Source organism: Amblyomma americanum, chromosome 4, assembly GCF_052857255.1.
Source record: "Amblyomma americanum isolate KBUSLIRL-KWMA chromosome 4, ASM5285725v1, whole genome shotgun sequence".
NCBI classification, from domain to species: domain Eukaryota; kingdom Metazoa; phylum Arthropoda; class Arachnida; order Ixodida; family Ixodidae; genus Amblyomma; species Amblyomma americanum.
Window position 1 is genome coordinate 36,848,173 of NC_135500.1, and position 16,486 is coordinate 36,864,658.

At 48.0% G+C, this 16,486-nt stretch overlaps 1 protein-coding gene across 2 annotated transcripts in view; it reads left to right on the plus strand.

The window, feature by feature from the left end:
• RpLP0-like (ribosomal protein LP0-like) overlaps positions 1-12,316 on the plus strand; it is a 96,985-nt gene extending 84,669 nt beyond the window's left edge. For both annotated transcript variants that reach the window (XM_077660839.1, XM_077660840.1), the window contains one exon: positions 11,928-12,316. In XM_077660839.1, the coding sequence (XP_077516965.1) occupies positions 11,928-12,251 (324 nt within the window). In that variant the 3' untranslated portion in view covers positions 12,252-12,316. The remainder of the gene's footprint in view (positions 1-11,927) is intronic.
• Positions 12,317-16,486: the final 4,170 nt, after the last annotated feature.

The following is a 16,486-nucleotide window of genomic DNA, read 5'->3' on the forward strand; positions in this document are numbered from 1 at the left end:
TGGCAGAGAGTGTTATGGCTTCATGTTAGTCCTAAGGCCACTAGAACCTTGGCTATTGCTATGTTAAGAGGCAGCTTGCTCCCTGGCGATAGGATTAAACGACTAAGAAGCTAGCATGGAAGCTAACATAGCATGGAAGCTAACATAATGACATCCTAGTCGAAATTAAGAGGAAGACTTGGGCTTGGGCAGAACATGTAATGCTATGGCAAGATAGCCGCTGGTCCTTAACGGTAACGGAGTGGGTTCCAAGAGAAGGCAAGCGTAGCAGGGGGTGGCAGAAAGTTAAGTGGGCAGATGAGATTAAGAAGTTTGCGGGCATACAGTGGGCGCAGCTGGCAAAGGACAGGGTTAATTGGAGAGACATGGGAGAGGCCTTTGCCCTGCAGTTTGCATAGTCAGGCTGATGATGGTGAAATTACGCATGGGCACAAAACATTTCAATTCTCTTCGTCTGCAAGTTTTGTCAATCCCATGACTGTGCAGGCCACCCTTTGGGACCTGCGTAAGGGCACTAGGTTCAGAAGTTTTCGTCTCCTATTTCTTGTAAGTGCTATTTCATGATATCATTAATTTCAGTTATTCCAACCACACAGGGTTTTATTTTATCACATATAATGGAGATGTTGTGAAGGCAGATTCATGCAGCATCACAAAGGGGATTGTTGAAACACTAGGGAGTGGCAGTCCAGAGGAGCTTGCAGCGAGTGTTCACAGGTGGATCTGTGCAGGAGCCGTGCATATCTGCCTTGTACATATCTGTGAAGGCAGATACGCACTTCATCACTAGGCAGCAGCAGTCCGGCGGAGCTTCCAGCATATGCACACAGGTGCGACTCTGCATGGCTGTCCACACAAGAACTGCCATGAGGGTGACAGGTGGCGCCATATGCTGGTGAGGTGGGCGCACGCCTTCCATGTCTGCACCAGTCTGTACATGTGCACTGGCAATGCGAAACTCTGTCACTTTGCACTCGAGATGACATGGCCATTTTGGCTCGCCACTTAAAATTTCACTCAATAACTGCATTGCTGTGACTTACCACAATCACGCTGACATTGGCGGAACCTTCCACAAGTACTGCTTCCGATCACCAAGAACATGAGTGTCGAGATCTTTAGCCACATAAGACGATGGGCACCACGGTGGCAATAAAACAGGGGTCAGCGCACATTCCTGCAGTGGGCTAGTCTAAGTGTAGCACAGATTACACTGCTACTTTTTATTGAAGAGGAAAATATGCCAAATAGAAAGCACGGGCTCCCATGGGCGTTCTGTGGAAATGCATTTCTGCAGTAGTTGCAGTGTGTGTGTATGAAATTCTTTCTTCTAAGAGTATTGTTGCCAGTGTCCATTGCCATACACAGAATAGCTTTGCTATTGTTGCTGGACCCATCCCATGCTTGCACAGATAAAATGTACTGTGCTCTGTGTGCAAACAGTTGCCTCAGAAATGGCTGCAAACAACAACACCGTCCAAGAATCGTTTTCCTTTCAGTATGCACATAGTGCCAGGAGTCGACAAAGCCAGTTGTAAGCTTAGCGGGGGAGGGGCTTGTGGAGGCTTGAGACTTGAGTCATTAAAGCTTATGCCCTTGCTGCACGGATTCGTTGAAGCAACATTTGTGTCAAATTACAGTAATCGCTCGTTATAACGAAATCGCTTTACTCGAAATATCGTTTTGTCGAAATTTTTCCCGGTCCCGACCCAAACGCATGCATTTTTGGTCGCATTACTCGAACGCACGAAGCGCTTAACCCACTTAGAGCGGAGTGGCGAGCGGAGGCATCACTGCCGCGGCGGCGGCCCTTTTGCGAATGCAGTGTCAAATTAATACAGCCGACGAATTAGTCTCAGGCAGGCACAGAACAGGCCACAAAAGTATCAAACCTATGACCGATGAGCTGCCTAGTAACGAGTACCAAGCGAGTGCCGAATGCCCCCAGCTGTTCACAGCAGCTGCAAACAGAGGCGCGCCCGAACCGGTCGCAGTCGCATCGCTTGTGTCCCCCATGATAGAATCCAAACGAAAATAAAATTTCCGTGATGCATTGCGATGCCAGAAAACCGCGGTCTCTTGGATGCCAAAAAGTGGCCAAAAGACCGCGGGCAGACAAAGAACATTTCTTGCGCTGAAACATGCCAAAAAGCACAAAAGAAGTGTCCCTCCGATTATGAGCCCATTCACGCTTGCGAGTAGCGAGCGAGGTGAGCTTTCGGCAACGAACTTAGCTTCTCCCTGGCTGTCGTAGTCGTCGCTAAGCCTAACAGTTTCACATCGGCCAAAGCAGAGGAAACTTTCAAAAGCGCGCGAAAACGTCATTCCCGAGAGTTTTCACTTCAAACGAGAAGGCGACCCGCAGGTTGCACTTGCAAGGGTGAACAACGGTGTTGTCGAGCTGCTGCAAGCGACTGCTGGTCGCACGCCCTTTGCAGTGTTCAACGCGAGGAGCTATGTTAACAAATTGGGAGGACGACTTTGGGGAAGCCGGTCTAGAAATCTGCTTGTCGCTCATCATAATCGGGCTGCATCGCAATAAAACACCGCCCCTAGCTTTGTTGCACTTTTGACGGTGCAAATAGACCGATAACTTGCTAAAAACACAAAAATACGAGCGTCGCCAGCGGCGAGTCAGGCTGTCAACAATGGCAGGTCAACGCAACCATGGTGTTTCCCGGGCGATTTTCTCGAGCCGGTCATGCTTGATTCGCGCCATCCGACTAGGCAGACGGTCTAAATGTGTGGTCGAGCCATTGAATTTTGTTCGTAGACATCTGTCAACGGCGCGGACGCCACGCTGCGCGAACACTGATGCTTGAACCGTAGAATTAGCACAGTGTCGTCGACTACGGTGCGCCGAAAAACTCAATTGCAAACTTCACAGCTGTACACATCGGGGAAAAAACTGCTCAGTAATCATGCGAAGACCTTAATTCAAAACCGTTAAGTTTTCACGATCACGCTACGTACCTACAATGAGCGGCTAATCGTTTTAACACTACCCGAGACTCCAGCCACGGCATTTCAGTGACCCCCGCCCCCCCCTTCGCCCGCATGAAAGCAGCCACTGCCTTCGAAATACCCCCATAACTGCGGTCGCGATTCAAAATACCCCGAAGGTTGAATGCATAGGCGGTGACCGCGGCCTCGTGCAATCCTTGGTCAGATTAGAGCAGGGGTTGCACGCGCCTGGTAAGAACTTGAAACAGCGAAAGCTCACTGCCTTTTTGCACCTGAGTAAAGTTTTGCTTCACTGAATACATTGTCTTTTTACTTCCTCTCTGTTGCGGCGCAATTAAAGCTCGTCTGCTTTAGATTTTCTCGGGTGGTCGTTTATATCGAATTACCGCTTATAACGAATTTTTCCGCCATCCTGCTGACTTTGTTATAATGAGGGATTACTGTATTTCAGGTTCAAAATGGCATTCTGACCCAACCGTTCACAGTGTATTATGAAACAGTGTGCACAAAAAATGGTCTCCATTTACCTGGTTAAGCTAAATGTGTCTCAGATGTGCTAGCATGTTTGCCTTTGTTTAGATTTGTTTAACTTTTTTAGCTTTTTATGAGCTTGAAAATTTTTTTTAGGTTTCTTTTAGGGTTTCACCCGATTGTTCTTGCTGTCGTTCCTTGGCTTTTCTCTTGTGATAAACCACCTGAGCTTGCTCGTTGCGATGCAAGTCGTCACTCTGTTCGCTCGTCTCTGAAGCCACTTGTGCTTGCCTCTCCACTGCACACTCCTCTGGCTACTTCATCATTCATCTCTTCTTTCTCACTCTTTTTCGTGTTTCTCGCTCTTCATCTGTTTCCGCATCCTGTTTATCAAGCTTATACTATCTTCGCACTATGCTTCTGCTTGCCACCTCACTATATCCATTGGATTGGTTGACTCATGTTGTTGCTCGGTTCTTTTGCGTTGCTATTAAAGGTGCGCTAAAGAGGCATCTGAACTCGTCATTTACTGCGAGAACTCGATCTACACATGCTGAGCATTCTTACAAACTTCTAATTATTGTCCTGTGTGGCTGATTTCCATAATTTGAATCGGATTAAACGTCCTGGCTCCCGCCTTTTTTTGAACTCAATGCTGAAGGCAGGAGGAGTCAACCAACACGTGGAGTGCCTTTCAGCCAGTCCCGTGGCAACTTCGCTTTCTCTTTTATTTTATTTTTAGGTTTCTGTGAATAAATAGTTTCAGTCGTATACAACATAGCCGCAAATTAGACCTATGCAAATAAAAATATGCGTGGACTCTGATTTACGTATCACTCCACCGATGGCAGGGTGGCACGCCACCATGGGACTGGCTCAAAGGCACTCCACGTATTGGTTGACTCCTCCTACCTTCAGGGGTCGCGGTGGCTCAGTGGTCATGGCGCTCGGCTGCTGACTTGAAAGACGCGGGTTCGATCCCGGCCGCCGCGGCCGAATTTCGATGGAGGCTAAATTTTAGAGGCCCGTCTACTGTGCGATGTCAGTGCACGTTAAAGAACCCCAGGTGGTCGAAATTTCCAGAGCCCTTCACTACCGCCCCTCATAGCCTGAGTCGCTTTGGGACCTATAAACCAAATCAATCCTACCTTCAGCGTTGAGTTAAAAAAAAGACGTGGTATCCAGGACGTCTAATCCAATTTAAATTAGGGAAATCGGCCACACAGGACAATAATTCAAAGTTTCTAAGAATGCTCGGAGCATGTAGACCGAGTTCCCCGGTAGAAAGACGAGTTCACATTCCTCTTTAGTGCACCTTTAAGGGGGACACTGATCTTAAAACCATTTTTCTTAATTTTCAACCAAAATTAATAAAACTTTGCATGCTTATACAGTTTTTTGTGCAGGTTCCAAAAATGCTACCAATTAGTTCTTAAGATAATTACGAACAATGCACTAATGATTGCAAAAACAATAGGAAAATAGCCGCTCAACAAAACCTTACTATTTATACATCGCTAGATACTATAAAGAATAAGGAACACAATGTTGCAAGCATTTTTTTTATTGGATGATTAGTTTTTATTTTATTGCAAATAATTTCTCTGGTCAAAACATGCCAACAAAGTGGTAGTTCAAAATGCCATTGTAGAAAATTTCAAAGAGAAAATTAAGAAATCTGCTTGCAACATTGTGTGCTACGCATATCTGACTTCATGCTGGAAAAAGAAATTATTGCTCTATCCTCAGTAGATGTTGAGATTTTGGATTTGCTTACTTGACAGGAGTCCAAAATTCACATTTTGAGAAAATGACAGAGAACTAAGAGAACTCAATTTCATGAGAGATGATGAAAAATAATGGCATGTTTGCACATGGTAATGGCTACCAAGCCTCAGGCATGTAATCTGAGTGACATTGTTCACCCGTATGGCCCTTTCTCCACACCTGCTGCCCGTTTACAGATGCACATTTGTGTGCTGACACCTTCCTTCAGCGCAAGTCCTTTTCTTGACTGCATTAACTTTCTTGTTTTTGGTTGAGTCTTGCTGAAACTGCACAGTCCTCTCAAGTTTTTCGAGGTGATTTCAAATATGCTATTAGTCTTCAGATAAACAAACAAATTCATGACATATTTAAAAACCAGTCTATTTCATGGAGCCGCATGGAAAAAAAAGCTTTTGGCTAATTTAACCGCTACGCCGCTATTCTAATCACAGGCATCTTTGCTCGAAGTCCGCCACATGGTCGTTCGAAGGTTTTGTGTATCCAAGATAACATCAGCTGATGTTATCAACCGCCGCCCTCGCTGTGAGCCAGCACTGCGTCACCCGCATTGTTGCACACGAAAGCTCCCTGTGCCCGCCTCTCGCTCGCAGATGCCACCGAGAAACTGGCGGCCATCCTGTCAGCTCTTGAGTCACTCGCAATAAGTGCCGCCGATGAAAGCTGCAAGGAACCATGGTCGATGACGCTGCCGATTACCAACTTCATCCTACTGCACGTCGACGCGGCGGTTCGCGGTCTGTCGCCACGTACGCCGGCGACCACAGATCATAGTTTTCCGCCGTGCTGCCTATTTTTTACGCATTTATCGACTTTGCGATTGCTGACGCTGATAATTTTTCAGAATGGTGGCACCCCAACGCAACTGAAAATGGCGGGAAATTCAAAGTAGCCTATAAAAAGAGCCGATTTCGCCACGTGGTGCAAGGTAGCCAATCGCAAGGCCGCACCATCGTTTTTGTTTTTGGCGTTTTTCATGGCTGTGAACAGGCGTAGCAGTTGCCGCATTGGCACGAAAAAAAAGCCAGCAAGCTCCACTATCAAACGAGACTGGAGAGAGAGCATTATGGCAGATGGTTTTGAATGGCACATGCATAGAAAACCGACTTCATTCTCGCATCTTCTTTCTGGCATCTGCATGTGCACGCAAGCATGTTTCTTATCCTTCATGTTCACGCCTTCTCTCCACTCGGCTGCAGCGAGTGCAATGCTCCGCCGAGCTTACCCGAGTTACTCGAGCTTCACCTGGACATAACGGCTTTTGCGCTAGTCACCCATCTAGTGCTAGTGCACTAAAAGACGGGACAGAAACTGAAGCAAAAGCGGAAAAATAGCTCTGCTCAGAGAGCATGCACACGACAAATCTGTCCATAATTTATAAACAACATGGAACATGATGAGGCTGTATTCATGAGATAAAAAAAAGGAAAGACAAAAGAGCATTGATAGGGCTGATACAATATTCTGGCATGTGGAATGGTGAAGACGCATCTGCAAAGCCTACATAATTCCTAGGAACCTGCGTTCTTTGTACAACAGTGTAACTGATTCCCAACTTATGCACGTCATTACCTGCCGCAAGTTCAACGGTTCTCAACGACAATTTTTAGTAACAGTCTGCTTTGAAATTCACTCCCCATATTGTAGTAGTGCTGCTGCCGTCAACTTTCACCTGGGTAATTGTAGTTGAACCTTTGAAGCATGTTACTTGAATGAACAAACAGTACTGCTAACAGTAATCAAAGAATGGTATGAACTTAGATCGACACTTCGATTTTTTGTTTCACAGGCACGTTTTATGGTAAAAAAAAAAATCTTGATATCTGTCTTTCTGTCTGACACATCTTTTTGTTGTTGCTTTTTTCATCATATGTTTACAGGCCATCTTCCATTCGCTCGTTCTGCCAGTTCTGGTGTATTGCATGCAGTGCATGATAAAATTGTGAGCGCATTTCACACGATGGTAAATGGACTTGTATATTGAAGTCATTTGAAATTCCCAAGTGTCTCCACCGTGTTCTGTCAATTCGAATGCCACTGCAAAACCTCATGTGGCCAACAAGACTGACAGCTGATCGAAATGATGTTCAGTTTAACGGCATTGGATGCTCATGCACAATAGGGCAAGGTCTGTGTGATGTTTCAACATGAACTACAAGGATGTGAAAGAAGCTAACAACCCCCTCAGACTTTTTACAGCAAAAAGCATTTTTTGACATGTCACCCGCACCAGAAGTTTGGTCCCATAACAGGCGCGCTTGCCCTGTTGTTCCACGCATCTGCCGAGCTCCCAAGTGCGAAAGAGAGGGTACGGACGTCACAGCACTTGACACCCAAACACAGGCTTTCACCATAAATTGGCTGTAGTTGTAGCATCGGTCAGGCCAGCAAGACTTCGTATCTGCATTCACCTTCGTTTGTTCAGCGTCTTTTGCGCCTATGTGCACCCCTTTTAGTTTCGAACCTCGCAACAGTATAGTGACTGGGAGGATGAGACACCATCACATGTCTCATAGACCAGATTAGCTGCCGCAGTGGTGCCGTGATTATGGTGCTCAGCTGCTGACACGAAAGGCACAGGCTCCTTCCTAACCGCGGCCGTCGCATTTCGATGGAGGCAGAAAGCTAGAGGCCAGTGTACTGTGCGACGTCATTGCACGTTAAAGAACCTCAGGTGGTGAAAATGATCTGGAGTCCTCCACTGCAGCGCCCCTGACAACGCAAGTCACTTTGGGGCGTTAAACCCCATAAACCTAAGCTTAGACTTCATGGACCAGAAAGCACTTCAAACACTATATTTTAGACAGATTTGCAGTCATGATAATACATTGGTAATTCCCAAGATATTTTCTAGTTCCCTGTCCACTGCCCATCAGTATGTGCAGAAGCAGACAATGTCAAAGATTTTCTTCTGAAGAACTTTTTTTTCTCTTCACGATTCGTTAGTGCAAACGACTCGCTTATGGACACTTGCCCAGGAACTAAAGTGTCTATATTAAATGAGGGATGACTGTCGTTATCATCACCAGCCTGCTAGGCTGTGTCCACTGTTTTTTCCTGCAAACTTCTCAATGTCATAAAAAAGATTGCTTTTTGGGGAAAGGAAATGGCGCAGTTGCTGGCTCTCATATCAGCGGTCACCTCATACCTGAATGTGATACCTGAACGGCGCTGTAAGAGAGGGGATAGAGAAGGGGATGAAAGAAGACAGGAAGAAAGAGGTGCCGTAGTGGAAAGCTCCGGAATAATTTCGACCACCTGGGGATCTCTAACGTGCACTGCTGACATCGCACAGCACACGGGCGCCTTAGCGTTTTGCCTTCATAAAAACGCAGCCGCCGCGGTCGGGTACTCCTGGGAACTCCGGATCAGTAACCGAGCGCCCTAACCACTGAGCCACCGCGGCGGGTCTCAATCTCATCCGCCTACCTAACCTAACTTGCCTTCTCTTGGAATCCACTCCGTTACCCTTAAGGACCGGCGGTTATCTTGCCTTCACATTACACGCTCTGCCTAAAATCCGCGTTTCTTCCCTCACCCACTCTGCCCTCTTCCGGTCTCTTAACGTTGCACTTATCATTTTCCTCTCCATAGCTTTCTGCTTTGTCCTTAACTTAAGCTGAACCCTTTTTGTTAGCTTCCACATTTCTGTGCCATAGGTGAGTACCGGTAAGATAGAGCTGTTGTATACTTTTCTCTTGAGGGACATTGGTAAACTGCCACTGAGAGAACCTTCTATATGAGTTCCACCCCATTCTTATTCTTGTAGTTATTTCCCCCTCATGATACGGATCTGCGGTCACTACCTGTCCTAAGAAGACGCATTCCCTTACTACTGTTTCTACAAGCTGTGAACTGCTGTTTCCTTGCTAGACTGTTGGAACATTGCTTTAGTTTCTTAGGCTCGCCATTCTGCTCTGCCTCTCTAACTCGCTGATCATGCTTTGCTGTTCATCTCCTGAGTGACTGAGCAAGGCAATGTCATCAGCGAAATGCAGATATTTAGGTTTTCTCAATTAACTCTTATCCCCAACTGTTCCCAATCCACGCCTCGGAATACAGGCGATTGGAGAGATTGTGTCTCCTTGGAATTTTATTGTAATTGTACATAAAATTATATATGTGCTTGTGTGCGCACGTGCTTGCGTGTGTGGAAATTCGGAATATGGAAACTCGGTGTCCACACAATGCACAGGGCAAAAATGCGTACAGACCAGTGGGATCTATGTATTTCTGTCGCAGCAATATTGACTCACCCAACTTTCCATTCTGAGCATTAACGATGAGAACCAAACCTCGACTGCCCCAACAGATGTTTCCTTTCCTGTATCTTGAAAGCAGGGCGCCAGCAAACGGCTCTGCAAAAGTACAAATGCTTCAGTGACAGCCCTTTTTTGGTGCTTTCATGTTTTACAGTGCCGTGGTGCCTAGTTGATATTCCTTACATTTTGCTGTATTTCATGAATGATGTGAAGAATGTGAAGACGCTTTCAACAGATGCCAGCAACTACATATGGATATTCACTGGCGGTTCATGGAATGCGAAGAGCCGTAGTAGAAAATGTGCCACTAGGTGACCAAAATAATGCATTTCACATTGCCAAGGTTTCTCCTAATTTCCAATTCACTTTTTTTTTTTCAGGATTGGTTATTATGGACTTGCTTTATGGGCACTTTTTCTCAAGAACCAAATTGTCCATATTAAAGAGGCATGACTGTACTCCGATATGAGTTGACGTCATGCACATCGCAGGCCAGAATTAAGGTACACATATTTGAAGGACAACGCAGCAAGCTATGGAATTAAAAAGGATAGGTGTAACATGAAAAGACCGGAAGTGGGCAGAGTGGATGAGGGCTAGTTGAAATCAAGAGCAAGAAATGGGCTTGGACAGGGCATGTAATGCGAAGGCAAGATAGCCGCTTCTTAAGGGCAGCGCAGTGGATTCCAGGGGGGCGGCAGAAAGTTAGGTGGGCGGTTGAGATTAGGAAGTTTGCAGGCATAGGGTTAATTAGGACAGGGACAGGGTTAATTAGAGAGGCATGGGAGAGGTTTTTGCCACTCAGTGTGGAAGTATGTGATAGCCAGGCAATTCTAATTTGCTAAGGCAACCTAACCTGGTTTCTGCAAGTTGAGGCCACATTTGGAGCTCTTAGCATTATGTCAAGCAATTGGCCACTTGCAGAGGAAAATTTTGCCTTTCTCTCCACTGAGAATGGTGAGAAAGTGGGGGTTTTATTTGTTCTTGTTTATTGGTTGTGGCAAACATTGCCTTCCTGGGTCAGGAATTACCCTTCCATTGTGGCAACACAGACACAGCAGCAGCGATTGTTATAACATGCATAACAGTCAACGCTGTAGAGAGTGTGGAAGTAGTGTGCCCGCAAAACCATAAATGATACCGCATTGTATCATTCGTTCCTTTCAAAGCCATGGTGATTGTTTGGACATAAACAAAGAGAGAAATAAAATGAAGTGCTTGCATTGAAGCCACTATGCGGTGCTCAGTGTTTGGGCCCTGTGATTCGCCCTCTTGCTTCTGGAAGTCTCGGTGAGTTGCAGGAGAGAAATGTGGCGAGAGGTGCACGAGGTTGTCAGTAGCGGCACTTTAGATTTGTCGCAAGTCTGCAGTGGCAGCTATATATGAAACAGGGTATAGCAGCAGGCTCCTGGATGCCCCTGCGCAATGCTGTAACTAATTTATGCGTGGTGGATGGAGCAGGAAGGGGGCAGAGTGGGTCAGGGAACAAATGCAGGTTAATGACAATCTAGTCAAAATCATGAGGGCATGCTGATAACTGGTTGTCGTTAACGGTAAATGATTGGATTCCAAGAGAAGGCAAGCGTAGCAGCTGCTGCAGAAGTTTAATTGGGCGGATGAGATAAGTGGCTTCAACTGGCACAGGACAGGGTTAATTGGAGAGATATTGGAGAGTCCTGGGCATAGTCAGGCTGATGATGATGATGGATGGGTTTTGTGGCGAAATTAAAATTGCCATTATGCAAAGAGGCTAAATTTGAGTGCCCATTGTTGCCTCTTGTTCGGTTGTTTAAAAAAAAATGGGCGTATCAAATTATTGCTTGCCTGTTTTCTTATTTAAATTGGTTTGACAGTAAATAATTTTTGTTAATTCCTTCTGTCACTCACTCCACTCTGCGGCAGCCTTGTGTAAGAGTTGTACTGAATTGAAACAACCGAATATAGTATTTTTTTTGTCTCACATGACCCTGAATTCATCTTTCACAGCTGAAAAATACAAAGAAATTCAGTTCATTGCATCCTGCATTGAGATTTTTGATACTATGCCCTTGGCTGTCCTAGAGTGCTGAGTCATCAAAGGCCACATTTTATTTTTTTCTTCACCCACTGCCAGACTGTGGACCTGATGAGAGCAGCGCTGTGGAAGTTTACAGTACTTTCTAGCACCGAAGTTTTAAGCACCTGAACTAGTGTGAATGAAAGGGACAGGGAGGGGGTAAGATGGGAGCCACAAAAAGTACAGGAATATCCCATAGCGACTGGCAGCAAACACGGTGTGCAGCACAGCAGCTGAGGTGTGACGTCTGTGGTAAGTAGTCAACGAGACATGGTTGAAATGCACCATTGCTTTGATGGCTCCATGGAAATTTGTGTTTGTTTATTGTATATTAAAACGTTATTTTGAATCTTCTGTCTGGTTTTGCCTTTTTCTTGGCACCCTTGCAGAAGCTGTTGGGAATCAAGATGGCCACCTTCAAGATTACCATGGAGTTCCTGTGGAATACCGACGGCAGCTGCGAGGTGCTGTGCCAGAGTCCGAATGAGTTTGGCAAGAAGAACAGGTCCCTGCGCGGCAAGAAGCGGCAGAAGCTTGGGCATGACGACAACGGGGACCACGAGGAGGGCAGCAGCGACAATGAGAACGAAGAAGATGAGGATTTGGACAGTGCTGGCGAAGAGAGTGATGAAAGCAGTGGCTCCCTGAACACAGAGAATGCGGCCAAGCACAGACCAAAGAAAGTCGCGGTACGGTCAAGGACAGCGAAATAAATTAAGGTCAAGAAAACAGGGTCATTGTCGAATTTTTTTGTTCCAATAAAACCAAATTTACGGTTCGCGCGTACGGTTCGCCAAATTTGCATGCGAGGGAAAAAATTATCCCTACAAAAATTATCCCCTACAATTATCATCATCAGCATCCACAAAGCTCTTTAACCTTGCTTGTCAATTTTCTAGTTCGCTTTCTCCATTTCGTGGCGCTGCAGTCGCTAGCGAGCTCGTGGTAGGCAACATAGGTCGGGGAGTGGCGTCGCGGATAGGTGTTGTGCGCAGGTTTTCAAGGCTTGTAGGCGCGTTTCCAGTTTCTGCGAATCATGCTTCCAACTTAGTAATTTGTCGAAGTACACGAGCTCGCGTTGTCCACGTGCGGCCTATAGAAAGCGTTCCTGCCGTTTATTAGTTTTGACACTCTGCACTAGCCGGAATGATTTTACTTCGGGACACTAGTGAGGGCGTTGTTTCGTCGTGTCTCCGATCTCCTGCCTCGCTTAGCGCTGTTTTTAGCCGCATGACCAGGCCGACTTGTCCTCTTGTTAAGCTGGTCGATTTGGTGAAAATTTTTGATTTCTAGAATTATTTTCTATAGCAAAATATTGAGTACAAATTTATAAATTACGCTTTTTAGAAGTGTGGTCGTCAAAAATTGAGGTAATTTCTTTGATTTCAGTGCCGCATTTCTTTGACCAAAGCGAAGATGCCATAAACGAGGTTCGTTTTCTTTTAACCTCCCTGCGTTTCCTTTTCATTGTCTCTCTCTCTTCTGACCTCTCACATTTTCGCATGAAAATCAAATGATTCCATATAGAAAAAGAACTAATCGCGTCATCATACAGAACAGGGCTTTATGCACATGACGACGGTGTTAAGGTATAGCTATAAATGACTGAAACTAGCCGCGTCCCCTCTCAATCTCGCCACGTGTCTGTTAGTAGTGACACAACTTACAACTTTCTACTCGAATACGTCGTCATATCAAGAAACAGTTTCAAGTAACTACCGTTTCCGAATGCGGCATTTATGCGCGAGAAACCTATCGAGGCTAATTTAATATTTTTTATGCTACTACGCGGATCCAGCAGTGACGCAGCTGGTCAATACATGCTGCTTCTGCAGTGCACAGCACTGATATAGTTCTAAAATTCACGAGACATTTACTTATTTCTGCCAGTTTTGGGGACAGTGCATGTATTGGCATTGTATTGCAGCATTGGCATGTATTTAATCCCTCCTTGATTAGACAAACTGACCAGTTCGCCTTTCTACAGCCGCCCCTTGCCATGCTTGCAGGGCACATACCCAAGCTCACCCAATCTGTTGGTTGTGTTGGCAGATGGCAGTATTTTTGAATTTTCCCGCCGCTACCGAGGAAGCCGAGCGTTCCCAGGTCATTCCGGCAGGTGTAAATGAGCCATCGCCGCATCGCCGCATCTCGAGCGGTGACGAGAATCAACCAGAGCAGTTATCAAGACACGATTTTATTGACCAAGACGCAGCGGCGGTGGCGCTAGCAGACGGCTTGCAGTGGCGCTAGTAGGCAGCCAAGTGGGCGACGGCAGACCGACAGGTGGCGCGACGCGGAGAAGGCTCGGATGAATGTACACCCGGTGATGCACATAATAACCACATCGTGCGGGTATATATTCATCCCGGCCTCGCTACGCTCGACATGGACTAGGAGTTGTGCACTCGGAAGGTGCGTTGGGGAAGGGGGATGCCATTCCGCCGGCCACGCTTTATTTGTTGCGGCGGGGCTTGGCCTGGAACGACCTGCAGAAGCGGGGAAAGAGTGGCGTGTCTGCATCGACGGTTAGGCGACCGGACAAAGGCGAGCCAGAATGGCGGGCCGCAGGGGACGGCGCCAGTCTGGTCGGTGTCCCCCGCCGCCGTCCCCACGCGCGAAAACCGGTCTTAGTCACCATCTTGAACGCCAACGGTCGTGAGCACCCGTGACGTGGAAAATGCACGGGGCGCCCGCCGCTGTCCCCGTCTGTAACGCCCGCGCTAGGCCTAGCTAGCCGACAATTACCCACCCTCGGCATATAAGTGCGTGCACCCACGAGAGCCTTGCGCTCGCCGCGATTTCCTGCCGCCGTCCCGCACATGCAAGCTGCGGGCGCGCGCAAACAGTGAACATCGCTGACCCGACACACATGGAGACAACGCAAGCGTTTCGTGCTAGTAAAGCCGCTTTATTCGAAGTCAAGCAAAAGAAGCCGAGGCGTGACGCGTAAATCCACCAGGGGCGAGCGGGCACATTCGTCGCGGCAAACGTCAAGGGGAACAGCAGGGACGGCCTGGTCGGCAGCCAAAACCAAGCACCAAGCGGCGAAGTAGATGCAAAACGTCCGCTTCTATGGATGAGTGTGGATCTAGTCATGAGCTAGATTCACATGTACTAGAGGCACAGTCATCGATAGCAACGGGCAGCAATCCGACGATCCAGGCACGGGCGGCAGGTAGCGAGGCCTCGCGTCCGACCAAGAAAGGGTCCCGCTCCGCGATCGGGACGTCCGACGGAGACCGGCGCACCGCACCCCGAGAAGCCACAAGTGGAAAAGACCGTGCCGAACAAAGATGGCGAGCGGGAGACGAGAAAAAAAAACGTGTGGCGAGAAAGAAAAGCTGCTCGACAGCTTTGCGGTCCAATGGGGACGAAGCCGACCGCGAGCGGGGCGCCACCATTGGCGGAGCTGGCGGCCAATCAGAGCGACAAGAGCGCGCGCGCGAGCGACGGCCGTCTGCTTCTGCCCGCCGAGCCTAACCGACGCTTTGCGGTGGAATTTTGCCTCGGGGGTGCTTTCGAATATTCCCTCCCCCCCCCCCTCGCACTCGTTTTGAGGAGGAGAAAAAGAAAGTAGCAAGACACGACGAAGAAAGGACGTCGTGCTGACCAGCGCCGGTGCTGGAAGGTCTTGAACAATGAAATCGCAGTGCTCGTGAGAGCGCGCACGGAGACGGCGCCACCTGGACGAAAGACCGCGAATCGACGCCGCTGCCGGCAACCGCGACAGACGATGCATCGTTCAAAGTGCAGGAGCGTACCCGTACGCGGGAACAGGGCCGCCTTTCGAGGGCCGCGCGAAACGAAGGTAGTGACAGAAGAACAGGTCCAGAACTCGCGCTGCACTAATCGTGTCCCCAGAAAGCAATGCCGGCGCTAAGAAGCCGGCGGGCTGTGCAGTTAGCCTCGCGAGCGGGGGCAGGAAAGGATAAGGGACCCAGGGAGCGCCCAGCGCGAGGGTACAACGCGCGCGCCTGGGCGAACCCCGCCGTGTACTCGCAGAGGCGCGGGTGAACTAAACCGGTTTGCGCTTTCCGAGGCGGGATGCCGCTATGCGCGCCCGCCGACGACCGCTCGCACAATGAGCGCAGCGCCACGTTTTGATCGCTGCCCGAAGCTGACGACCGCCATCGGCGGAGGGAGACAAGCGGCGCCAAAACGAGCGGAAGGCACCAACGACGAGAACCGCGCGTGCGTAAGGATGAATGTTCACCCGGTGATGATTCAGATAGCAGACATCGGCCGGGAGTAACATTCACCCGGACGAACGGACCACCTTCACAGCAGATACGGCGGAACTGATGGCTCGAAACAAGAGCGCATAGCATACGGGATGGGCGTCTGTTGAGAGCAGAGAGGCAAGATAGCATTTGAGGAGCGATTGAGAAAGATCGAAGAAAAGCAGTGCGCTAGGAAAGCTTTATGGTACCTGTAGGAATGTTGACACGAAAAGGAGAAAGTGAACTAGGAAATTGACAAGCCTGGGGGCAAATCAGCAATTATCGGTTAAGAAAAAGGTTAAGGAAACAGAGAGAGCTCTGTGGAAAACAGGGATGCTGACGAAATCGGCACTGGGAACATACCGGACCTTTAATCGGCACTGGGAACATACCGGACCTTTAAACAGGAAATTGCCAAAGAAAATATCTATGATAATTGTAGGAGAAGCTCTTTGTTCTTTGAGGCCAGTACTGGAGTTTTGCGGACTAAGACGTATAGAGTCAGGTACCAGGAGATAGACACTTTGTGCATTGCGTGCGGAGAGGAGGAGGAAAGGGAAAGTCATAGCTAGGTGGCTTGAGCCACCGCCCGATTTAAAGAATTCAGCTGTATTCGTCCATCCATCCATCCATCCTGTGTGTACAACTGCACAGCCTCCCAGTTGGACCGCGATATGCACCGCATAGTATGCATCTCTCGGCTGCATCGCTGACTTATTTGTGCC